Genomic DNA, 25,814 nt, shown 5'->3' with positions numbered 1-25,814 from the left:
GCGCTACCACTGAGCCACGCCCCCAGCCCCTCACTGGGGGAGTCTAGGCAGGGGCTCTACCACTGAGCCACGCCCCCAGCCCCTCACTGGGGGATTCTAGGCAGGGGCTCTACCACTGGGCCACACCCCCAGCCCTGTTAGACTTAAGCTGCTAAAAGACTTTAAGCTGCCCACTTTTAGACTTTGACATAGGCCCTAAGTACTTGTAAGCCTGAGTACACAATGCACACGATCAAAGGCCACACATGTGCACATGTCCATAATTATAAATAAAAAAATTTCATATGGGATTTCACAAGAGGCATGATGTCAAATACATGATGGGAACAGGCAATCCTGCAAGGCTGATAATCTAGAAATGACATTTAATGAAATCAAAGTTAGTTTGCAGCTGGGCAGTCATGGTGCCCGTCTATAATCCCAGTACTTGGGAGGCAAAGGCAGGCGAATCTCTCTGGGTTCCAGGCCAGCCTGGTCTACAGAGTGAGTTCCAGGCCAGCCAGGGATACACAGAGAAACCCTGTCTCGTTTGAATAGTCACATGGCGTCTTGCTATTTCACATTGTGCTGTGGGACAGTGGACCGTGCCGGGAAACTTGGCAAGGTTGAGTGCGTTTGGAAGCCCCGGTACCTCATACCAGAGGATGGCAGGAGCTTCACCTGCTCCTGACCAGGCCCCTGGTCCGCAGCTCCCCATGGAAAGGATCCCCATGTAGGGGCAGCACCCCAAACCCATCTACATGCAGATGAGGCCATCAGACCCCAACCTATCCAGAAGGAATGAAGGCATGAGAATTACTCCACAGATATCCGAGAGCTTTTGCCACTGTAAGAGCTGCAACACTTCCTGGGGAAGAGAGTTCTCCCCCAAAGCATTTGCTACTGGAAGCTGCAGCCCAACTCACTTAAATCTATGGATGCCTCAGATTCCAGGAAGAACAGACTGACCCCAGAGAGCGATGTTACCCATGAGGGGACAGCTGCGGCCTGGAGTAACAAGGCAGAATCAGAATGGAGATGATTAATGATCTTGGCCAAGACTGCCTCATTCTGCCACCCTCTGACTGCCTCATTCTGCCACCCTCTGACTGCCTCATACTGTCACCCTCTGACTGCCTCATTCTGCCACCCTCTGACTGCCTTATCTGCCACCCTCTGACTGCCTCATCTGCCACCCTCTGACTGCCTTATCTGCCACCCTCTGACTGCCTCATCTGCCACCCTCTGACTGATCCATTATGCCACCCTCTGACTACCTTTATTACACCCTCTTCCCGACTGACTCAGTCCAAAATTGAGTCTAGATTCAGCTCAACCTGTGGTCTGGCAGTTAGATGAAAGCAAGTATTCCTCCAGAACTTGTAAACCTGGTTTCCATCTGCGAGGAGGAGGCATTTCCCTTACCTCTAGCAGAAGAGACTTATGGCTCCATTGGCGTATACCCATGGCAGATAAGGCACCATGTTTGCCTCCAGGGTCCTTCAGTCCCTATTCACTAGTATTTGTTATACATTTCAAAGACCACACTAGCATCCCCAGGCTCCCCTCCTCCCAGACATCCATTTGTTCTCTTTATTTTTTTTTTTTGGTTCTTTTTTTCGGAGCTGGGGACCGAACCCCGGGCCTTGCGCTTCCTAGGTAAGCGCTCTACCACTGAGCTAAATCCCCAGCCCCCATTTGTTCTCTTTATAAAGGCAAGGTTTCCACCCATGCCCAATAATTCTCACTGTTCTCTCCCTCCCCTCACCATCTCCTCCTCCCTTCCCCCTCTCCTTCCCTCCCATTCCCTCCCCCTCCCCACCTCTCTGTTCCCCACACTTCTTGCTTTTTATAACCCCTATTCTTTTGGGGACCACCCTCATTGTGTCCAGTCTGTTTCTCTTTCTCTCCACTCTGGATTCTTCCAGCTGCCACAGAATCAGTTTACTCTTTTATATATGATATAAAATATCCCCCTTCCCCTTAACCATACTGTGGAGTGGCCATGTCAGAGGTTCTTTACTGTGTCCCCATCACATAATAGACCTATGTGCATATTTAATAAACCCTTTCTACGTGTGGATTTATCATTCGCACACTGCACTCAGGCAACATGGAAAGCTGAGGAGACATTGGGTTTGTTCATTTCTGTACACTTGCTTCTATTCCTATCCATGCTGGCCTGGTTCCATCATTTCCTTACCTTGTAGAGAATAGAAATATTCTCTCTCTCTCTCTCTCTCTCTCTCTCTCTCTCTCTCTCTCTCTCTCTCTCTCTCCTTTTGCATCTTTCAGCCTCAAATTTTTGTGCGAGAAAAACTCTTGCCAAGTTTGGTGGCACATACTTGTTCTCCCAGCCCTGTAGAGGCTGAAGGAGGATGATCACAGGTTCGAGACCAGCCTGGGCTACAGAGTGAGATCCTGTCCCAAAGGAAGAGAGATGTCCCACCCACAACGTGCTGGGCTAGATTTCAGTCACACCTCCTTAGAGCCTCTAAGAGAGCAGAGAAGAAGACTGAGCCCCTAAACCTTTCAGGTGTTTGTTTGTTTGTTTGTTTGTTTTTTGGTTGTTTGGTTTTTGCTGAGGATCTTTTTAAGGACAAGAATCAAAACATCAGAATGGCCTTCCAGTCCCTAGAATGATGCCGGTCTGGCTTCTTTCCTGTGTCCCCATCAATCTGACACGCTGTTGAAGCTCCCTTTCACTGGAGACTAGTTCATCCTTTGGAACCACGTCCCACGTCCCACGCCCCACATCCCACGCCCCACCCCCTATACCCCACCCCATGCTCCACCCTTATACCCCACCCCATGCCCCACCCCTATACCACCCCAAGCTCCACCCCTATGCCCCACCCCTTACATCCCAACCCCATGCCCCAACCCCTATGCCCCACCCCCATACCCCATCCCCATACCCCACCCCCACACCCCACCCCCTACTCCCTGCCCCGTATGCCCCACCCCCACGCCCCACTTCAGCTTTTTCCTTCTCCCTACATGAAGCTCTTAGAGAAATTGCCTTCTAGGAGGAGTCAATGTTTTAACAGCCCGGTAGCTGAAGGCGTGTTTCTTTGCAGAACGTCCTTGGATCTCTACCAAGATGGTTTTAGCAATTGAGTTGGTTTTCATTCATTGCCTCCTTTAATTTGTGTGCTCTGACTCAAAGCTAACTCCTCAGGCCTGGAGAGAGAGCTCTTCGGTTAAGAGCACTGGCTGCTCTTGCAGAGAGCACTGGCTGCTCTTGCAGAGGACCCCCGGTTCAGTTCCTAGCACCTACGTAGCGGCTCACAACTAGCTGTAACTCCAGTTCCAGGGGATCTGGCGCCCTCTTATGGCCTTGAAAATAAATACAAAGGTAGCCTCCCTCTGTTCTATCTAAGGCTCTGGCACTTTCTCCCCTGGTGCCTCCTTCATTTGCAGCTGGGTCAGGCTTCTTGAAGGTGGCTGCAGAGTACTTACCACAATGACTATGGCAATGCTTCCCCAAGAGACAGCCCCACCCCCACCCCAGGGCACCTTGTTAAGTGTGCATTCTGATTGGCTACCTCTGGGTGGCCTGAGAAGCCACATTACTAACACGCCACCACCACATGATGGGGTGCTGCCGACCTGAGGAGAATCTAGTATGACAGACGGCATTACTCAGTAAACGTTATATGCTCCTTCCCTGACCCACAAGTCTGTGGTAGAGACTTGATGCCTTAAGTTACAGGAGATTGCCATGCAGTTGGATGCTTCTACTGTTTGTAGAAAGAACCAAAAGGAAGATGGATCAGTGATGGACTAATAGCCCTGAACAGGACTATTGCTGACTGAAGCATAAAACTCTTGTCATGGGGTCGGAGAGATGGCTCAGTGGTTAAGAGCACTGACTGCTTTTCCCGAGGTCCTGAGTTCAATTCCCAGCAACCACATGGTGGCTCACAACCATCTGTAATGGGATCTGATGCCCTCTTCTGATGTGTCTGAAGAGAGCGATAGTGTACTCATATACTTATATTTAAACAAACAAACAAACAAACCCTTGTCAGAACCCTGAACACGGACTTAAGGGTCACTGCAAGGTAAAATAAGGTAGAAAGTCTCTCTCTCTCTCTTTCTCTCTTTCTCTCTCTCTCTCTCTCTCTCTCTCTCTCTCTCTCTCTCTCTCACACACACACACACACACACACACACACAGCACGATGTAGATTTATACAAAAATACACATAAAAAAACTCAAAACCAAACTGCTTGTAAAATGGAGTTCCTCGGGGCAAGAAACGGTTTGAAAAACTACCCATGTTACAACATATGGGCTAATTTAGGGCAGGGCACTGTCTGATCTCAGCACACCACTGAGTCCAGCAAGGTCATAAAAGTGCTTGCCACACAAGCCTGACAACTTGCTTTGATCTCTGACGCTCGTGTTGGGAGGAGAGAACTGATCCCCAAAGCTTGTCCTCTTGACCATACATGTACACTATGATGCGCTCTCTCTCTCTCTCTCTCTCTCTCTCTCTCTCTCTCTCTCTCTCTCTCTCTCCCTCCCTCCCTCCCTCCCTCCCTCCCTCTCAAATAAATTAAGTTCTAACAGAACTCCTGAAGGACCTGCAGCTTTTTTTAATACTAAAGCACACAGCCTGATTGGCTCTGCCTGGCGTGGCTTAGGATGCTAAGGAGACAAGGTGCATGACGTTGTATGCAGAACTGCATACAATGGACAGCTAGTGAGCAAGAACTCTCCACCATACAAAAGCCAGAAAGCCTTCAAGATGTGATGGGACAGCTCTGTCTTTACCCTCTCGCTTCTGAACTTTCTCCCTGATCCACAGGCTTTCTCCCTGGGAGCCCCATTGTTTGCTAATACACCATTCTTCTTTTGAAATAGCCACTTGTCTTTGTCCAAGGCCTTTGCAATTGGCAGATTAAACCCTCCTGCTGAGAACTCTCTCCAAGCATTCAAAGATTATTAATAAGGAAAAAGTTCTTTAATAATAGCCATGTTCTGGTTCTGACTAATGCCCAAAGAGGAACCACCCCCAATAGAAAGTTGTTACAGTGTATATAGGCATCTGCAGGTGGCTTTTTAAGACCCCACCCTGTTACAATCTGAGCAATTAGGCAGGAATCTTTTTTAAAATATCTTGTTTATTTTGTTATTATTATTATTATTATTATTATTATTATTATTATTTGTGTATGGATTTTTTTGCCTGTATATATGTTAGTGCATCCTGTGCATGCAGTCCTTGTGATGACCAGAAGAGGGCACCAGATCTCTGAAGCCGGAATTACAGATGGTTGTGAGCAGCCATAAGGGGCTGGGAACTGAACCCGCTCCTCCACTAGAGCTTCCAGTGCTCTTAACCACTGAGCCATCTCTCCAGCCCCAACGAGGCAGGTTTTACAGGAGCTGAAAGGACAGGGTTCTGTCTGCTGTCACAACTGGGCAAACGGGAGGAGCCACAGAGCAGAGACCTCTCGCCATTATCCTTGACGCAGACCAGAACTGCGTTTCCAGGTAACAGCTAGCCTGGCAGACTTATGCTTTTCCTGATAAGAGGTTTAATGAGCATCCCTGGCAAGCAAATCTCAAAAGAAACATAGTCTCAGTGAAGCCATGTTAGTCTAGCCATGCTATGACTCGAGGCCTGTGCTCCCTAAATTAGAGTTTCTAAGAAGTCTGGCTAGCACGTGACTTATCTTGAGTTGTATCTGAGGCAGTGCCTCCACCCCCCTTCAGCTTATAACTTAACATTTCTTAGGCAAGTGCATCAGTAAATCTATGACATTGATCTAGCATGTTTATTTTTCCCTTCTCCTTATCCTGAGACACAAGAAGCGGGGACCCTTCCATTTCTTTAGAGTTGTCAGGACTAGAGTCCCGGCCATTGGCAGCTCTCACATGCTGGCTCAGGTCCAGTCAATAAACCAACTACACGGATGAATTGCAGAAAGTGAGGTAAGTTTTCTGGCTTCTCTGGAGACCCAGTTTTTGTCGTGGGATGTTTCTCTGGCGTCCGTCTTAGGAGAGGCTGTTTTGCTGAAGCAGACCTGGTTTTTAGGAAGCCGCCTGGAAAGAGGGTATGGGATGTTTTGCTAGAACAGATGCTTGAGAGGACCCGTGATGCTTAGAAGGATAGCGAACTCTAACCCAGCAGGTAGTGGATGAGGCTATGGCATTGGTTCGCCTTGCTTTTTCGCTGATCATCTTTTGTCATGACTTCATAGAGAGAAACGCACCAGAGAGCTTTTTGTGATGTTCCGGCAGCTTCTTCCCACCTCTGCGAGGACCCGGACTGATTGGCAGAGCCTCTTGGTTTCTTCTGGATTGAACTGCCATTGCCAATTTGTAAATGATGTTTGCAAGTGGGTTGAGCCACCACTGCTGCTGATTCCTGCGAGCTGACAAGGTCAGAATTACCCCAAAAACTACTTCTAAAGAGCCCACATCCTCTTTTGCCATATTAACCTTTCATTTCTACTGCCTCTGGTGGGTGTGGGCTAGAAGGGAGATTAAAGCATCCAAGAACCCATAATAAAGCACTGGAAAGATGGCTCAGTGGTTAAGAGCACTGACTACTCTTCCAGAGGTCCTGAGTTCAATTCCCAGCAACCACATGGTGGCCACAACCATCTGTAATGGGATCTGATGCCACCCTCTTCTGGTGTGTCTGAAGACAGATATAGTGTACTTATATATAATAAATAAATCTTTTTTTTAAAAGGAACCCTTAATAACCCTTAATAATAACCCTTAATAAAAAGGAACCCTTAATAAAAAGGAACCCTTAATAAATAGGTTTTGAAAAATTTAAAGCCTACAAGAATTAGAAGTGGAGAAAGATTTATTCAATGTGACTGCCTTGAGAGGAAGAAAAACTTAAAAAGTCCAGTATAATCTGCAGAGGGAGGTGTTGAATCCCTAACTGTGTCAATAAAGGAGGCAGAAGTCAATTGCTGGGTGACTGGAAGATGGGACTTCCGGGTTCCAGGAGGAAGAGAAGGGAAGCAGAGAAAGAGAACTTCAGACCAGGCTTTGGAGCGAGTTGGAAGCTCCAGACGTGTAGGTTTGGGGTCATCTAGAATTTGTAGCCTCGGCCGCGAGCGACCAAGCAGGAAGGAGGGAACTAGCTGATAAGATTAGGGCAGGAAAATTTTCACCCAGCGATTGAGTTATCTGGCTAGTTCAAAATAATAAAACTGTCTAGTGTTTTCCATCTGCCGTGCTAAAGTGGGCAGGAGGAGAAATCGGGCAGCTGGGGCGATTGGCGTAGCTAGACAGTGGGTTGCTAACAGCAGCTCCTGGCATTCTCAGGAAAGGCACCAGTTGGCGAAGCTAGCCATGAGGGGCTAGGGGAGCGATTGTAGCTCCCAGGAAAAAAGGGCCAGCTGGCTGGCTGTTTGAGTGAGACCAGCATCAGATGGCCTCGGGCAAAGGAGTAAGTGTAGGGTTTTTTTTGTTTTTGTTTTTGTTTTTTTCTTTTTTCTTTTTTCCGGAGCTGGGGACCCAACCCAGGGCCTTGTGCTTGCTAGGCAAGCACTCTACCACTGAGCTAAATCCCCAACCCAGGTGTTCGTTTTTTGTTTTATTGTTGTTGTTGTTGTTGTTGTTGTTGTTGTTGTTGTTGCTGTTGTTGCTTTGTTTTGTTTTTCCAAGACAGAGTTTCACTGTATAACCACCTGGCTGTCCTGGAACTTGCTTTGTAAACCAGATTGGCCTCAAACTCAGAGAGATCTTCCTGCCTCTGCCTCCCAAGTGCTGGGATTAAAGGCGTGTGCCAGCACACCCAGTGAGGACAAGGTTTAAGAAGATGGTCATTCTCTGCTCTCTCTTGCAAGATGTGTTGCTGACAACTGTGTGATGTCTCTCTCCAGGAGACAAGCTCCTCCTCCAGCTGCATCAGGCACCCGTTTTGTTTTTGTTTTTGTTTTTGTTTTCCTTCTAGCAGGAGGCTCCTGGGGGATATTGGGGCTTCTTGTGAACCATCCATCTTTCCAACAGCTTGATAGTTGAAGGGAGGGTCACAGGCGACCGTCCCTCTTTAGAGCACATGCATTCCTGCTAGGACAGTTACATTCTCAGATGCCCGCCAAACTCCGATTTCCACTGGCGTCTCTCTTGAACCAGCCAGGAAACGAGATCATCGCTTCTAATTTCGCAAACATTCTGCTCTGGGGGGCACCTGGAAGGAATTACTCCCGTTTGCAGGCACAGATGGGCTATTACACACTATCACGGTGCCTGCTGCTTGAAGACTCCCACAGCGGGATAATCTGATCATGAGCTGAGGTTAGAAATGAGCTCTCACCAGATGCAAGATGCATCAAGATTCACCAACATCACAGCCAGGCCTGCAGTGACCACAGCTCCCTGGTGAGGGCTGATAACTTCAGCCTGGCTGGAGCTTCACTCTGTCTCCTCCCTAAGGCTTTTCTCCTTAGCAGCTGCTGCCTTGCCTTGTCTCCTAACTCAGTCTCCCATCATCGGCAGGGTCAGTGAGCTGGGGTTCAAGGCAGGAAGGGTACCATTTGGTTTCTCAGGAAATTTGGGGGTGCCTTTGAGCTCTCCAGAGGTCTCAGGTGGGCTCAAACTCGGGAGTGAGGGTGCAGTGGTCACACAAAAACTTCCAGAGTCAGTAGCCTCTTGGTTTTTGTCCCATAATTTGAAGGAGAAAATGTACAGACCACAGTGAGTGAGTTGTGGGGAGAAATTTACTTAGATTCATAGGTGAGAGCTTAAGAGACAGAGGGAGCCATGGTTCTCCGGAACACAAACAGGTCCCAGAAAATTGGCTTCTGTTGAGGTGTGATCTGGTGACTTTTGTTTTTAAAACCTTATTTATTTTTATTTTATGTGTGTTTTGTCTGTATACATGTCTGGGTAGTATAGAGTACAGTATCTGCAGAGGCCAGAGGAGGGGCTAGGATGCTTTGGAAGTGGAGCCACCATGTGGGTCCTAGGAGCTGAGTAACAAGGGTGTGGGGCTTTCTTTCTTTTTTTTTTTTTTCCTTTTCTTTTTTTCAGAGCTGGGGACCGAACCCAGGACCTTGCGCTTGCTAGGCAAGCGCTCTACCACTGAGCTAAATCCCCAACCCTGGTGTGGGGCTTTCTATGTAGCTCTATCACCTATCTATCTATCTATCTATCTATCTATCTATCTATCTATCTATCTATCTACCTACCTACCTACCTATCTATCATCTATGTATTCTCTATTCTTTGTCTATATCATCTATCTATCTACATATATATCATCTATCATCTACCTATCATCTATTATCTATCTATTATTTATCTATCTTCTATCTATCTTCTATCATCTACTATCTATCATCTATCTATCCTCTATTCTTTGTCTATCTATCATATATATATGTACATATATATATACCTATAATCTATCTATTGATCTATCTATCCATCTATTATCTATCTACCTGTCTCTCTGTCTATCTACTTATCTATCTACCTGTCTATCAGTGTGTCTATCTATCTATCTATCTATCTATCTATCTATCTATCTATCTATCATCTACTTATCATCTATTATCTATCATTTATCTATCTTCTATCTATCCAACTATCATTACCTATGTAGTATCCATCTATCATCTATCTACCTATCATCCATCTATCTATCTATCTATCTATCTAACTATCTACCTATTTATCATTAATTTATCTACCTATCTATTTACTTCCCTGTCTATCTACCTATTAATTGATCTATCTACCTACCTATCATAAACCTATCTATTGATCGACCGATCAACTATGTGTCTACTATCTACCTGTCTGTCTGTCTGTCTATCTATCTATCTATCTATCTATCTATCTATCTATCTTTTTTTTCTTTTTGAAGACACTACCACCCCTAGCCATGTGTGAGTTTTTATTACTTCTACTACTCAGGGTCTACTCAAGTGATTAGCTTAGGCTCTGTGTCTTGGAAATTTAAGTGATCTGCTTTGGCTCTGTCGAGCTCTGTTTGTGGAAATGCACACTGTGGGTTCAGGATTATGTGGTGTTATTCAGGGAATAGATCAACAGACTAACATAAGAACGAAAGAAAACAGAGACAACAAAAACAAAAACAGGCCAGTGGCTGGAGAGATGGCTTAGCAGCTAAGAGCACTGACTGTCCTTACAGAGGACCTGGGTTTGGTTCCTAGCACCCATAAGGAAGCTCACAGCATGTGTAACTCTAGTTCTAAGGATCCGACCCTCTCCTGGCCTCCATGGGCACCGCACACACATGGTGCACAGACTCATGGGAAACTCTCCTGGTTGGTAACTACCAGCCTGAACTTCTGGTGGACCTGTCCCTTAACTCTCCTTCCTTTGCTGGCTCCAAGCTTCAGTGCAGACTCAGCAGAAGAACTTGTTAAAACAGATTGCTGGGCCCCGCCCTGACTTTCAAACTTAGTAGATCTGGGGTAGAGCCAAAGAAATTAAATTTCTGGCAGTTCCCAGGCGATCTGTTGCTACTGGTCCTGGTATAACAGGGACTTTGAGGCCATGTTTGCTAAAGACACTTGTTGTGCAAGTAGCATGCAGATGGGTGGTGGAGTAAGGTAGGATAAGGGCTCAGGAGGTAAGGTTTCCTCTGCACCTGTCACAGAACCTGCTCGAACCTGAGCACGCTCTTGTTAGTCACTTGAGCTGTGTTTAGGTCTGGGATACAGCACTTGCCTCACACGCCTGAGTCTCAAGCACCAGTAATGCAAAAGGAGGATGGGCTGGAGAGCTGACTCAGTGGTTAACAGCACTGGCCGTTCTCGCAGAGGATCTAAAGTCAGTTCCCATATGGTGGCTCACAACCATCCCCAACTCCAGTTCTGTGGAATATGACACGCATTCTGAATTCTATAGAAACCAGGCATACATGTGGTGCACACACATACATATACATGGGCAAAATACTCTGTTGCAAATAAAAAGGCAGATACATCTAGCCAGTATAACAAAAGTTATGTTTTATTAGGCTGAGGATCATTAACACGAGGTTCACCCCCTAAATTCCCAACTACAGTCCTAAGCCGATCTCCCCAAGGCTACCCTCCTCTGTGACTTATCTTAGCTGAAGGTCAGGTCCACTCGCTAACCTTAGTCTTTGATTTGAGGGTTAGCGTCCTGGGGGAGACTCTCCAACCACAGGACAGCTCGAGGTGGCCTCTCTCCAGACGTGCAGAGCAGAGCACTGCTCTCAGTCTCTGCTTATACACTGTTCAGTGGGCACCGTGGGGTTCTAGGACAATGTCTGGTTGTCGTGAGTGAGTGATGTCACTGGGTTCTGGTGATCAGGTGCAGCCCTGGGTGTAGTGGGGTTCCTTGACCAAACATTGTTTTTACATGTCTAAAGGGCAATATTTTTAATATGCTTCTTATACACTCTATGCATAAAACAAATAAATCTAAAAAAATTTTTAAAAATTGGACTATTCAAATCCAGCTGCTAATCTTCTGCTTCAAGGGAGAAAGCATGCTTCTGAGATTCGCGGAGATGTCACAGCCCGCTGTCTTAGTTTGCTTTCTCTTGCTGAGATAAAAATGTTATAACCTAAATAAATAAATAAATAAATAAATAAATAAATAAATAAATGTTATAACCAGAAGGAACCTAAGGAGGAAAGTCTGTATTTGGTTTACAGGATCCAGTCAATCAGCAGAGGAAGCCGAGGTAGGAACCTGAAGGCCGGAGCTGAAGCAGAGACCATGGAGGGGTGCTCCTTACTGGCTTACTCCTCGTGGTTTTCTCATACAATCCATGGCCATCTGCCTAAGGGTGGCACCACCCACAGTGGACTGGGCTCTCCCACATCAATCATCAATGGAGAAAGTGCCGCACAGGCATCCTGATGGAGACATCCTCTCAATTGAAGTTCCCTTTCACACCCAGCTCTAGATTGTGTCAAATTGACAAAGCAGCAAATAACTGTCACACATAGTGCTCCAGGGGCTGGAGAGATGCGTAACAACACTCGTCACATAAACCTGGGACCTGAGTTTAGGTCCCAGCATGTAAAAAGCTGGATCTGGCTGTACTCAAGTCTATAAACCCAACTCTGTGGGGTAGAAACAGGAGGATCACTGGAGCTTGCTGACTGCTGGCTAACTCCAGCTCAGTAAGACACCTTGTCTCAAAGGAGTAAGATGGGGATCGCTTCTCGGCCTTTTGGCTAAGATCAAGTGTAGGAGTAAGATGGGGAGCAATAGGGCCAGTGTTTGACTCTCTCCTCAGGCCACCATGAGTATGCACAGACGCACATGCCTCCTGCACTTACATACATATGCCTCACACTCACATATATTCCCTCTGTGACTGACTCTCTCTCTCTCTCTCTTTCTCTCTCTGTATGTCTGTCTCTCTGTCTCTCTCCCCTTTCTCCCCTCTCTCTCTCCCCTCTCTCCTCTCTTTCCTCTCCCCTCTTTCTCTCCCCTCTCTCTCCCCTCTCTCCCTTCTCTCTCTCTTCCCTCTCTCTCTCCCCTCTCTCCCCTCTCCTCTCTCTCTCATCTCTCTCTCCCCCTCTCTCCCCTCTCTCTCCCCTCTCTCTGTCTCTCATCTCTCTCTGTCTCTGTCTCTCTCTGTCTCTGTCTCTCTCTGTCTCTGTCTCTCCTCTCTCTCTGTGTTTGTGTCTGTCTGTTTCTCTCTCTCTCTCTGTGTTTGTGTGTGTGTGTGTTTGTGTGTGTGTGTGTGTGTGTGTGTGTGTCTCACACACACACAAAACAAAACTAACGTCCTGTTCCCACTGGAATACCATCCAGATGTTTCTCATCTTCGTCTTCAGTCTAGAAGAACTAGTCCCTTCTTGTCTTTCTGCCTGCTCCATCTCTCTGAGTCACTCTCTCTTGCAGTCACCTTAGAATCTAGGAACAATAGATCTGATGGTTAAACACCTTGTGATGAGTCAGAAGTTCCCTAAAGCAGTAGCAACTTTCCCCCTTTGCAAGCTCCATGTGGCCATTCTGAAGTCATAGACAATAGTTTGACAAAGACAGCTGAACTCTGCAAGCCTCTGCCTCACTCCCTTCTGCACCTTTTTGATAGAGCCACCAAGCTTGTTTGTTCATTGAAGACATGGCTGGGGATACTTGGTCTCCTAAGTCCCTCCCAGTGCAGCTACACTGATAACCCCCATTACGACACCACCATACTTTTATATCGAGTACCACGGTGTGTTAGGACTCTCCAGTGTCAGACTTCTGCCTGAGGAACCCAGTAACGGATCTGGTGAGGGTTGGGGACCACAGTCTATAAACCACTGCCTTTCCACAGTGACACTTGTTGTTGATGCTTGCGTTTTGTCTTCCTCTGTGTAGCCCTGGCTGTCCTGGAACTCACTCTGTAGACCAGGCTGGCCTTGAACTAGGAGTTCTACCTGCCTCTGCCTCCCGAGTGCTTGGATTAAAGATGTGAGACACCTCAGCCTGGCCACAGCAATGATGCTGCCTGCAGTGTCAACTTTGGTCACCTCCATTCTTTAACCACAGATACACGGAATGACATCAATAATCAGATAAAGGGGTTGGGGATTTAGCTCAGTGGTAGAGCGCTTGCCTAGGAAGCGCAAGGCCCTGGGTTCGGTCCCCAGCTCCGAAAAAAAGAACCAAAAAAAAAAGAAGAAGAAGAAGAAGGACACAGGGGTTGGGGATTTAGCTCAGTGGTATTGGGTTCGGTCCCCAGCGCCCAAAAAAAAAAAAAGAAAGAAAGAAAAAGGACAGCATCTTCTATACTGTTTACCTCGGGGAAATGGCCAAAGTCAGCAGAGCGCTAAATCAGATGGTGTTGGCACAGAGAACACAGGAGGCTACAATCACCGCTGCCTGAGGACTGAGAACCACAGCCCAGGGGGAAGAGTTGTGTCCCCAGAAACCGCAACCTTGACTCCTGTGAGACACTGGCTCCATCTTTAGACACACCTTGCCAAGTTCCTTCCTGGACAAAAGGACTAAAGTCCTTTTGTCATTTCATCAGAGCCTCTAAGAAAGCCTTGAGCAGCCTGACTCCTCACCCAGGCCCATGGGTTAGACGGTCTGATTCCCCATGCCTGCACATGTGTTATTCTCATCTACGAGCACCTTGAAAGCAGGTATCAAGTTTTGTCAGCAGATGCATGCATGGATGCATGCTCGGGTGGGCGATGCATGCATGGGTGGGTGCGTGCATGGGTGGGTAATGCATGGGTGGGTGGGTGCATGCATGGGTGGGTGGGTGCATGGATGCAGGGATGGACGTAGGGATGGATGCACGTATAGTTAGATGTACAGACAGAGAAAACATAGGTACACGGATGGATGGTAGATGTAGGGTATGTGCATGAATATCTGCATGGGTGTGCAGGTGCATGAGTGAACACATGGGTAGATAGATGCCTGGATAGGTGGGTGGGTGTGGGGGTGAATGAATGCATCTTTGCGGGAGTCCTCTGGCTGAGCGGGAGCTGGAGAACACAAATAAGTATCTACCGTGAGCAAGAACCTGGATATTCATTTCATTTAATCTTCACACAGGAACTGTCAGATTATTCATTTATTCCTTCCCTAATTTCAGAGATGTGTACACAAACTTCAAAAGGGTCAGAGTCACATCACTAGTCTTCTGCATTTGTAACTTGCCTGGTGGGTGGGGACGAGAGAGAAAGGGATTTCAAACAGGTCGTGTGATTTAAGCTGGGTCCCGAATCTTGGGTTCTAGACAGCTCTATTATACTAAACTGCCACATTTATATTCTCAGAAGGCAGGTGGGGAAGGTGTCTATAGGTCAGGGAGGAAGTTTGAACTGAGGCTGTCCACAACACTAAGGGACCAGGGCCAGGGCGCCAAGTATTGGTCACTTGGTTTTGGAACCAAATACCCAAAATGAAATTAGCAAATTGTTTCTCTTTGAGCCATTCTCCCTTCCAAGTGAAAGTTTGTTTCTACTTTATTTTATTATTTTATTTTCAAGACAAGACTTCCCTATATAGCCACAGCTCGCCTGGAACCTGCTATGTAGACCAGTCTGGTTTCTAATTCACTGAGATCCACCTGCCTCTGCTCTCTGAATGCTGGGACTAAAAGTTGTACACCCGCACACCCTGCCCAAGTTAACCCGCTCAGTCAGTGCCTGACACTCAAGCCCAAAGACATGAGTTGACATCTCTGGCACCCCTTTGAAAGTTGAACTTGTTCGTGTGTCTGTAACCCAGGCGCTAGGGTACGGGTAAGGGAGGATGGGCAGATCCCTGATGAGTTCAGTGAGAGCGCGCGCGCACACACATACACCCATCACCCTGACTTGAATAAAGCCCCTCTCTTCTAGGTGATTCAGGCCGCTACCTTTTATTAGTGATTTTAAAAGCCACTTGGCTAAACAATAAAGTAATATCTCTCCTGCCCAACTCTCGCCGTTATGTACACACAATTCAACTTAGCTGTTGGCAGACCTCTACTGCTTGGTATTCTTGAAAATACCAAGTTATTTTAAGGATCTGGACACCATCTGATCAGGCTCCAACCAATCGGAGATACCTGTCCCTTCACTTGGACCTGTGCTAGTGTCTTTTGGTCAAAGAGTGAAAAACTTCACCCACAGGTTTTGCTAATTCACCATTCTCTGAACAGGTGCCCAATGTGGGGCCTGGGAATTGGATGGAGCGTGTGCCTATCGTCGATGACGTCACATCTCTCGCCTCCAATCACCATCCCCCACACCTAGGACCACCTGGTTTCTTCACCTCTCGAGTGCTCCCATCTGTTGTTGTGGGACAGGTGGATCTGTGGCACATCCCTCACCTCTGGTTGTCAGGTAACTCGTGAACAAGCTCTAGAAACTTGACTCAGGAGATTAGCTCGCTGTGCAGGATGGACTCCGTACCTTCCCGTGTCCCTTACCGCTTCCCCTCTACCTCCTTACCGGCCTCCGAAAACCCAGGTTTCTCCCTACCAGCCTTAATTCTTCTCCTGAGCCCCGTAGGACAAGGACAGACACACAGATTCGGCAGCCACTCGAGTGGAAAACACTTTATTGGAGGTACTGAGCCAGGGGAGATGTGTCGTAGGATGGACTTCGGATTCCACACTTGGCTCCTCTTCTAGTGGGGTCAGCCTAGGTCCTAGGTCTTAAAGAGAATGGTCACTGGGAATCAGGAACTGCGCTTCTCAGTCCTTTCACCTGAAGGGCAAGGGGTGACGGTGAGGTTGTGGATCCCCCACCCCGGGGTTGGAGCCCCCATGACGAAGCCGGGGTGGGTGGAGCTTTGGTGGGAATGGGTTCTCAGCCTGGTCTAGATTTCCATCTGAGTAAAGTAGCTAAGATGGCCCTGAGCTACGGGGAAAGGTTCCTCCTCCATTCATCATCCCCACACAACCCTCACCTCTGCCCTCACCCCATTCTCCCTAACTTCTGAAGGTATACCACTCTTACCTTAGGGAAGAATTCCCAGTTAATGAAAGGAAGCGCTTTTTTGAACATCTGAAAGGAGGGGAAGGAGCCAGGTAAGCATTCATTGAGTGAACCAGTGAAAGCTCAGTGAGTGACCAGGGATCAGTAGGCACTCCCTGAATAAGTATGGAGCCAGGAGCAGTAAATACTGAATGAACGGGAATCAGTATCACATGCTGTGCTCGCCAATGTGGACCGTGCTTTTGGTTATAATGGTAATAAGAGCCCACATTCTTACTCCCATTCCGTGTCTGCTCCGTACTAGCTACTGTGCAAACATGCTCTTGTTTAGGCGTGACAGAAACCTCTTCAGGAAAGCATGCCCACTTTGCAGATGAAAACACCGAGGCTTACAGAACCAGAGCCGTTTGCAAGAGGCCATGCAGAAAGCACAGAGCCAAGAGAGGTACAAATGCTAGGCCTAGCTAGAGCAACGATTCAGCTTTCCTGGTTTAGGTAAACCTCAGTTTTTTCTTTTTCTTTTTCTTTTCTTTTTTTTTTTTTTTTTTTTTTTTTTTTGGTTCTTTTTTTCGGAGCTGGGGACCGAACCCAGGGCCTTGCGCTTCCTAGGTAAGCGCTCTACCACTGAGCTAAATCCCCAGCCCCTCTCAGTTTTTTCTTGAGGCCCTTAACTATGTACCCCAGGCTGGCCTTGAACTCACGATCCTCCCACCCCAGGCACTGGAGTGCTGAAATTACGGGTGTGTTTCACCACACCTGGCTCTCAATGACAGCCCAACACTTACATCAGTGAGGACGTGCCAGTTCAGGAAGTCATCCGACTTAAAGGCCTGTGGGGGGAAAAAAAGAGAGACCAGAAGCTGGTCAGTTCTAGAGGACACCCACACATTGCCCAGCCCTCTGGAAAAGATGAAGATGGGCCCAGAAACGTTGAAAGCTGTCTCCTCTATGAGGTGGGGCAAGCCACGGGGTTACTCACAGACTGTAACTTGTTAAAGTTCAGGAACTCACTAAGGCCCTAGGCAAACAAAACAAAACAAACAAACAAACAAACAAAAGCAAAACAGGGAGTTAGAGAAGCCACCAGGAGGACAGAGGTGGGACATCAGACTTGGGAGAAGGGAAAAGCAGGTGTTTACCTCTGTTCCCGAAGGGTAATTACTGGAGGTGGTGTCTTCCTGCAGAGGGTGACAGAGACAGAGGAGCCTGTGAATGGTGAGCCTTCCTCCCTGACACCCCTCCTTCCTCTCCTCTTCCTCTGCCAACTCCCCCTCAAGAGGTGCCTGTGCATTATCTCTCACTGGGGCCCCAGTGCCAGCCCCATTCTGGTCCGGTACACCCAGTTGCTGGTTGGTAGGTAGAAAAGGTGAAGAAGGGACCCCAGCTCACAAAACCAGCTAGTACTGCTTGGCCATTGATTTTCTGTGTGCCCCAAACAGCCTTGCTTGTTGACCTGGCTGGGTGAAGACAGGAGCACTGGCAGGAGCCAAGCCCCTGAGGTAAGCTGCCTGCCTCTCGTAGGACGAGGCTAGCTTCCCTCCTGGCTCACCTTCTATAAGTAAATATAACTTTCTCCATCCCGAAAGACCTCTGCCCTCCATCTTACAGATCCTCATTTCTTCCTCTGCACCACAGAGGTCACAAACATGTGGCCCTCTGGGCAGCGTCCTAGTGCTCAGAGCCCAGTAGTTTGACATATTTGTCTTAAATCTGGATTAAAGGCAGGCAGGAGGGGTCTGAAGTGATGGCTCACAGGTTAAGAACACCTACTGCTCCTGTAGAGGACGCCAGTTTGGTTCCCAGCACGTGCATGAGGGGTCTCGCAACCGCCCATAACCGTCACTCCAGCTCCTGTACTAAGGACGCTCCTTTGGCCTCCATTGCCACTGGCATGTTCACACTCACAGGCGCGCGCTTGCGCGTGCGCGCACACACACATACACACACACATACACACACACACACACATCATACAGGCTTAATTAAAACTAAAATCTTAAGAATAAAAAACAAACTTTAAAAAAAGGGCAGGGTTCAACTATGTAGCCCAAATGAACCCCAATCTCCTCATCCTCCTGACTCAGCCTCCCAAGTGCTGGGGTCACAACTGGGCTACACTACGCCCAGCTAATTCTTGATGAGTACAAATTCATGCAGCTGACTGGCCAAAGCCATTTGAGACCCAAGCAGATCCTGCTGTCCCCAAGGCCACCTGCTCAAATCCAGTTGACATCAAGCCCCTTGTCTTAGACTTCAAAGCCAGGAAGAACATTCTTCCCTTCCCTCAGGATAAGAGAGAAGCAGAGGGGCTCCAGGGGTCCTCTCTATCTAGGGACAAGATCATGAGTCTAGACCAGCAGGGAGCCTCCCACCATCTGGAAGCTATTCAGAGTGTTAGGGATGCTGGATGAAGGGGATCCTGATGACCTACCTCAACTTCCAGCTCCCCCTCCCACCTTACCACTCTCCCCAGAGTTAATTCTGTCTTTCCCCTCCTTTTGCACCAAGCTATATCCCCACATTCTCCCCTCCCTCTTCTCTCCTCTCCATGGGACCCAAGCTTCTCCAGCTGCCAGAGATGCCCAAAAAATAAGTCACCGAGGGGCAGCCGGATAACAGGTGTAAAAATGGCTGCCGCCTGTGTAGTTACCATAGGCGTCCCCAGGGCTGCTCCCTGGGCTGCATGCAATGCCAGAAGAGAGAGGAGAGCCACGATGGGAAGAATTGGGATCTTCATGGTGTCCGGTTTGGGGTGCTCTGAGGCGGGGCCTCCCTGGTGGCCCTTTATATTAGCAAGGAGGTAGCTATGAAAAGGAGAGGGTTCCCACCCTAGTGACTCATCCCCAGATCACGTCGCCCACCCCTGGGGCTCCGGGAGGGGGAGGCAGACACTGTTCCCAGTATATCTTTGATTTCTCAATTCTCATTACTCCCCAGGCTCTCGCAAGGTGAGGCTGCCATGGGTCTGTTCATGCACAGGGTAATGGGATGGAATCAGGTTGAGCCTGTCCCTGCAGGAGCTGGCATCCAAGCCAGCCCTCCTTCATCTCTTTTTTCCCTCTCAGTCACACTGGGTCCCCCACCCTGACAAATCCATCTAAAGCCGTTGGGTTGGTGTAAGGCTTTCCATGATGTGGACTCCACCTGCTTCTCCAGCTCACTTCTTTTTCTCTCCTTGTACAAACCTCACGCTGGCCAGATAACTTGGACTCCTTACCAAGCACGCCATTCCTCCTCCTCCAGACATCTGACCAAGTCTTTCATCCCCCTTAACCCTCTCCTTCCTTCCTTTCCTTGCAGTCATTTGTAATAGGGTCTCAGGTCTCAGGTAGCCCCGGCTGATTCTCTGTATAGACAAGGGCAACCTTGAACCCCCTATCTTCCTCCTCTTCCTCTTTCTCCTCCTCCTCCTCCAAGTGCTGAAGGGACTCAAATGCATCACCTGAAATGCTGTTTGCTCATCTCCAGTCCACAGAAATATCCCTAATTTCTCATTTATTTCCTTGATAAATCTCATACACATGCATATATATGTATGTGTATATGGTGTGTGTGTGTGTGTGTGTGTGTGTGTATGGATGGGAGGAGCATACACACATATGTATATGTGCATATATTCACACACACACACACACACACACACACACACACACACACACCCCTCCCAGTCTCTCTAACCGGGCTCTCTAACCCAGCTGGCCTCAAACTCACTATGTAGCCAAGGATGGCCTTGCACTTATGAGCCTCCTGCCTCTACCTTGCACATCTGGACTACATCTGGTTTATATGATGGTGGGACTCAAACCCAGGGCCTTGTGCACGTTAGGCAAGCACTCTATCAACTGAGCTATATCCCCAGGCCGGGAACTGTGTATTTATTAACCCTCTTTCTGTCCACCAGCCCCATGCCCAAGACACACTGCAATGGAGATTGTTAGCATCAGAACCACCCACCCATCCCCTGGCCTAGCGCTGCACTTTGCTCTCTTGGGCCCAGACCCTGCATAGTATCCAGCTGTTGCCCTGGGATTCCACACAGATGACCGAGGAAGACACGGAGAGGAGAAACACGAGGCAGAAGCCGATGTCCCAGAGACGACCCCATCCCCCTGCAGAGGAGGATCAGAGCTGCTCTGACCTCCGAGCGCTTGGTCCATGTCCCTAAACAATCCCACTTCCCACCCCACCCTTAGCTCGTGAGTGGGATCACCCCAAAGTGACAAAGAGCCCGATGACGCAACCATCTGCAATGAGGTCCAGATGGCTCAACCGGTGTCACAGGCAGGTGATGGGACAGAGATGAACACTGGCCTGGCAGAGAATCCCTTATCTGAGGGTGGGGTTCCTTACCCCAACCAGAGGCAACACACACAGTAGGCAGGCCTAGGGTGGGACGAATGTTTGTGACCCCCAGAGACTGGTACTGCAGTCCCCTGCTGCCCCCACATCCCAGGGCCCTCTTTAGCCTCACAGAGCCTCTCCAAAGGGCACAGAGCATCTTCTACTTTGCCAAAACCGTGGAAGAACACAGCCTTGAGGAACACCTTCCTCCCATAACGACCATGTGACTGTGGACGTCAGGTTCATCCGACACTCCTGGAGGGGACGAGGAAGAGAATAAAGGGAGCTGGGTGGAGTTCCTCCCCTGGGGTTTTCTGGAGGACACAGTTCTTACCAGCAGGGATATTCATTCTGTTTAACTAATCAACAGTGCCTGAACAGAGGCACTGGAAGAAGTGAGAACCAGACAAAAGAGAACAGATATTATGCAAATCAGCTCCATTTAGACATGCTAATGGCGGAATCCAATTTCAACCCTAGCACAGAGCCAGCACCAACACCACACTGGCCTCTCCCCCTGGCTCTGGGTCTGTGGTAGGGCTTTTGTAGCAAACCGACATCTCCATGATGGGTTTTTTTCCCACATAATGGTACCAAATAACATTGCCCATTCTGACTTGGTGGCAGGCCTTGTGGTAAATATTCTGAGTCCATGATCTCATCGAATTATCAGAAGTCCTGGGAGGAAGGCGTTGTAATTACCCTCATTCTGTGGGTGGGGGAGCCACGGCAAATATGGAGGTTAAATAACTTGACAGAGGTCTCACAGCTGGTGTGTGTGTGTGTGTGTGTGTGTGTGTGTGTGTGTGTGTGTGTGTATGCAGGCCAGCATGAAAGACCTGGAATCCCGAGACCTGAGCTGGGTCTCTGACAGCCATCGCTCCACTGTGCGATAATGTTAGACTGTTGGCCTGAGAGCACAGGGCAGACTCAGTAGCCCCCTTGGCCAGAAGTGCTCAGCAAACGCAAAGAAGGAACTAGCCAGGCATAGCTGAATGGCTATCATCCCAGGTAATCCAGAAGCTGAGGCGGGAGGATGAGGCTCAAGGTCTACCTTGAGTGAGTTCAAGGCCAGCCTGAGCAACCTAGTGAGATCCTGACTGGAAATAAACAGTAATAGAGGACTGAGGGTGTAGCTCAGTGGTAATGCAGGTGCCCAGAATCCACCGGTGAGGGAGTTTGCATATGGCTTGTAGGAAGAATGTGTACAGGCTCTGAGTTCAATCCCCAGCCCTGGGCAGCAGCAGAGGGGAGTGGGGGACTCATACTGGCGTTTGGCAACTCTGTGTCGGACAGGGAACCAGCAATTAACTACCTACCTCAGTTTGCAGATGTCCCACATAGGAAACCCATCTTCCCACACCAAGTATGTCTTTGAAGGTTCTAGCTGGGTGTGGTGGCTATTGGGGCCTGGAGAGCTGGAGACCAGCCTTGGCTACGTAACAAGATCCTATCTCAGGAAACAAACAAAACTTTTAATCAAATGAAGCTAGTCCTCTAGTCCAGACCCCAGGTTTGTGGCTGTAGCGTATAAAGACAAAACACCTCTAAATGCAAGGCAATCCACTCAGGTGCTCGGCAGAAGGAATTCTGATCCCTAGTGGAGGTGTGCATGTGTGGTCTGTGTGTATGGTGGGCATGTGGTGTGCATGTGTGTATATGGTGTGTGTGTGTGTGTGTGTGTGTGTGTGTGTGTGGTGTGGCTTGCATGAATGGTGTACAGTATAGTGATGGGATTGTGTATGTGTGTGTATGTGTGTGTGGTCTGTGTGTGGTGTGTGCGTGGTATGTATGTGTGTGTGTGGTCTATATGTATGGTAAGCATGTGGTGTGCATGTGTGTATGTGGTGTGTGTGGTGTGTGTGTGTGGTGTGTGTGGTGTGTGGAGTATGTTTGTGTGAGTGTATATGGTGTTTATGTGTATGTGTGTTTGGGGTGTGTGTGTGTGAGTGTGTGTGGTGTGTGTGGTGTGGCATACATGAATGGTGTACAGTATAGTGATGGGATTGTGTATGTGTGTGTGGTGTGTGTGTGGTGTGTGAGGTATGTGTGTGTGGTATAATAGTGTGTGTGTGTGTGTGGTCTGTGTGTGGTCTGTGTGTGTGGTGTGTGGGGTATGTGTGTGTGGTGTGTGTGATGTGTGTATGGTATAATAGTGTGTGTATGTGTGTGGTGTGTGTGTGGTGTGTGTGTGGTGTGTGAGGTATGTGTGTGTGGTATAATAGTGTGTGTGTGTGTGGTCTGTGTGTATGTGTGTGTATGTGGTATGTGTGTGTGTGGTGTGGCATGCATGAATGATGTGCAGTGTAGTGATGGGGTTGTGTATGGGTATGGTATGTGTGGTGTGTTTGAGTGTGTGGTGTGTGCGTATGGTGTGTATGTGTATGTATTATGTATGTGGTATGTGCGTGGTGTGCATGTGGGGAGTACATGTGTGTGGTATGTGTGTGTATGTGTGGTTCGTGTGGTGTGTGTGTGTGTGTGTGTGTGTGTGTGTGTGTGTGTGTGTGCATGTGTAGGTCAGAAGACAACTTTCAGGAGCCAGTTTTAGTTTTCTCCCAGCTGAGCCATCTTGCTGACCCTTTTTGCTTTTATGACAGGATCTCACTCAGGTTCGTAGACCAGGGGCTAGAGTGTGGCCAGTAAATTGCTTGTCATACATGGGTCCCCAGACTTGATGTAAGTAGCTGCCTAGCTGTGTGGATTCCTGGGCTTGCTATTTCTGGGCTCGATATAGTCAGCCAGCCTAGCCTATTTAATAAGCCAGTGAGAGACCCTGTCTCAAAGACAAAGTGGATGGCTCCTGAGGAATGGCCTTCTGGCCAACACTTGGACATGAGCATGTGTTGCACCCATGCATGAGCTCTCTCTCTCTTCCTCTCTGTCTCTCTGTCTCTCTGTCTCTCTGTCTCTCTGTCTCTCTCTCTCTCTCTCACACACACACACACACACACACACACACGATTCCCAGACTGACTTTGAACGTTCCATCCACCTGCCTCAGCCGTCCAAGCAGCTGGAAAGATAGGTTCAGCTCCCTGATAAATTCTCAAGAGTGATGTGACTTTTATGTTGAGTACTGGTCTTGGTGTCCCTCTCCATATCCCCCTCCCCCTGCCTTCATCTACCCACACTGCCTTGGTGACTTTGTGTTCCCCGAGTGTCCAAAGTCCCATAGAGTGGGGAGAGGGGTGGGTAGTTTTCAATAGGGGAGGTCGTGACAGCTCATTAGTCAGGGAGGGAGTCCCCCAGGATTCCACTCTGCTCTGAATGAACGCATAGAGTGATGGGGGGTCCCACTGACACTAACCCCATCTCCAGGTCTAGTTACTTCCAATCCTCCGCTGGGTACAACCAGGAAACCCCTATTTTCTCACCACCTGCCCCCACCCCTCTCCAAATGTGACAGAACTTGAATGTGGGTAGGAGGTAAGGCCCAGCCCCGATTGCTACATCATGACATACACTGGGACAGAAGCCAGACTCCTGGGACACCAGATACTCCAGGACTTTGGGGACACATGGGGGAAATCCATGGAGAAAGAAGGGAGCCTGGGGTCTCAGAGAGGGTGCGGGCAATTAGAGTCAGAAGAAGAGCCCCCATTCCCTCAGTGCAGATTATTACCCCACTCCCGGAAAGGCAGCATCACAGCAGGCCCTCCTCCCATTCCGGAAGCTGATTGCCTACACTTCTCCCAGGAAGACTTCCTGATCTGTCCCACCACTGAACTCCAATCCCTCCTCCCATTGGGTAATCCATAAATATTTCTTGAGTAGATGCTTTAGTTCTTACAGGCGGCACAGAGCCACCTAGCAAAATAAACAAGCCGGGGAGATGGTAACAGTTGTTGCGACCAAAGACTACCTAGGGAGGAGCCTGAGAACTGAGACCTGCAAAGAAACAGAGGAAGATCTTGCCTATTGAAGGTGGGGAGAAGTTGAACCGGACCTGGTGCCTGAGGCAGGAACATTCTGAGTTCAAATCCTGTACTACAGAGCAGTGTGGGCAACTTGGCTGAGAAGCCATCTAGAAATAAAAAGAAGTGTGCCTGCAAAATGGTTCAGAGGGGAAAAGTGCTTGCCCTCAAGCATAATCACTGGAGTTTAAACACTCCCTCTTCCTCCTCCTCCCCCCTCTCCCCCCTCTCCCCTCTCCTTCCCCCTCCCCCACATCCTCCCTCCCTCCCCTCCCCCTCCCTCTCCCATGTCCTCCCACCCTCCTCTCCCCTTCCCACATCCCCCCCCCCTTCTCCTAGCTCCAGGTTATCTAGGAGGAAGGGACTACTTCCTGTTATTGGTGGGCCCCTTACACTACCAGACAACCTCAGGTTAAACTCGAAAGAATCAGGAACATCCCCTTAAGAGTCTGGGGCCAGGGCTGGGGATTTAGCTCAGTGGTAGAGCGCTTACCTAGGAAGCGCAAGGCCCTGGGTTCGGTCCCCAGCTCTGAAAAAAAGAACAAAAAAAAAAAAAAAAAAAAAGAGTCTGGGGCCATCTTGATCCTAGTTACTTGGTAACTAGGGACTGGCCCCAGGAGACCTAGGGCCTTGACAGGTTTGCATTCACACAGCAGGCGGCACTGTTGCCAGTGAGAGCAGGGCTTCTCCCGGGACAGCCTCTCGTCCGCCCTCATGTGGCTGTGTCGAGGTATTACAAGGCCCTCAATACAGTAGCGTAGTCGAACAACTCGGAGCCTCAATTTAAAAAACAGATTAGGGGAAGGCAGAGCAAAGGCGTGAACCAGAATTTCCGATCAGAAGAAGTATGCTTGAGAGAGCCTAGGGCCAGGTTTCAATGATTCACAACTTAAGGCCTTGTGTTGTGTTACTACAAAGACAACTGCCAAGGGCTTAGCAAACTTGCAAACGGCACAGGACCGGCTTGATTTGGTAGGTTTTCTTCTCTTTCTTTCAACTCCTGCTCCCCTCCTGCTCCATGGATGTCGGGGGTGGGAGGACCGTGATAGGGGTTGCTGCATTTGGGCACTGTGTATCAGTTCCATGAAACACAGAACTTTCTGGCCCTGTCCCAGAGGCTCCTCGGCCTGTGCCCAGGGCCTGTGTCTCATGTACTGGTTCACTAACGGGATAGTTCCCTGCCTGCCTTCCTCAGTGTCACAG

At 48.7% G+C, this 25,814-nt stretch overlaps 1 protein-coding gene across 4 annotated transcripts; it reads right to left on the bottom strand.

Moving 5' to 3' along the window:
* Positions 1–15,944: 15,944 nt before the first annotated feature.
* On the bottom strand, positions 15,945–19,112 carry Krtdap (keratinocyte differentiation associated protein). 4 transcript variants are annotated; one of them, NM_001399867.1, is made up of 6 exons: positions 19,004–19,112; positions 17,493–17,531; positions 17,333–17,371; positions 17,139–17,183; positions 16,375–16,422; positions 15,945–16,069 (listed from the first exon to the last, which is right to left on the bottom strand). In NM_001399867.1, the coding sequence occupies exons 1-6, from the start codon at positions 19,088–19,090 to the stop codon at positions 16,064–16,066; spliced, it is 264 nt and encodes an 87-aa protein (NP_001386796.1). In that variant the 5' UTR covers positions 19,091–19,112; the 3' UTR covers positions 15,945–16,063. The 4 variants fall into 4 exon arrangements, with proteins under 4 accessions (NP_001386796.1, XP_087443568.1, XP_087443573.1 ...); XM_087587442.1 differs by having other exon boundaries at positions 15,957–16,122; XM_087587447.1 differs by lacking the exon at positions 17,333–17,371 and having other exon boundaries at positions 15,957–16,122.
* Positions 19,113–25,814: the final 6,702 nt, after the last annotated feature.

The sequence above is a fragment of the Rattus norvegicus genome, chromosome 1 (genome assembly GCF_021556685.1).
Source record: "Rattus norvegicus strain SHRSP/BbbUtx chromosome 1, alternate assembly SHRSP_T2T, whole genome shotgun sequence".
Classification (NCBI taxonomy): domain Eukaryota; kingdom Metazoa; phylum Chordata; class Mammalia; order Rodentia; family Muridae; genus Rattus; species Rattus norvegicus.
This window is presented reverse-complemented; position numbering and strand designations above follow the sequence as displayed.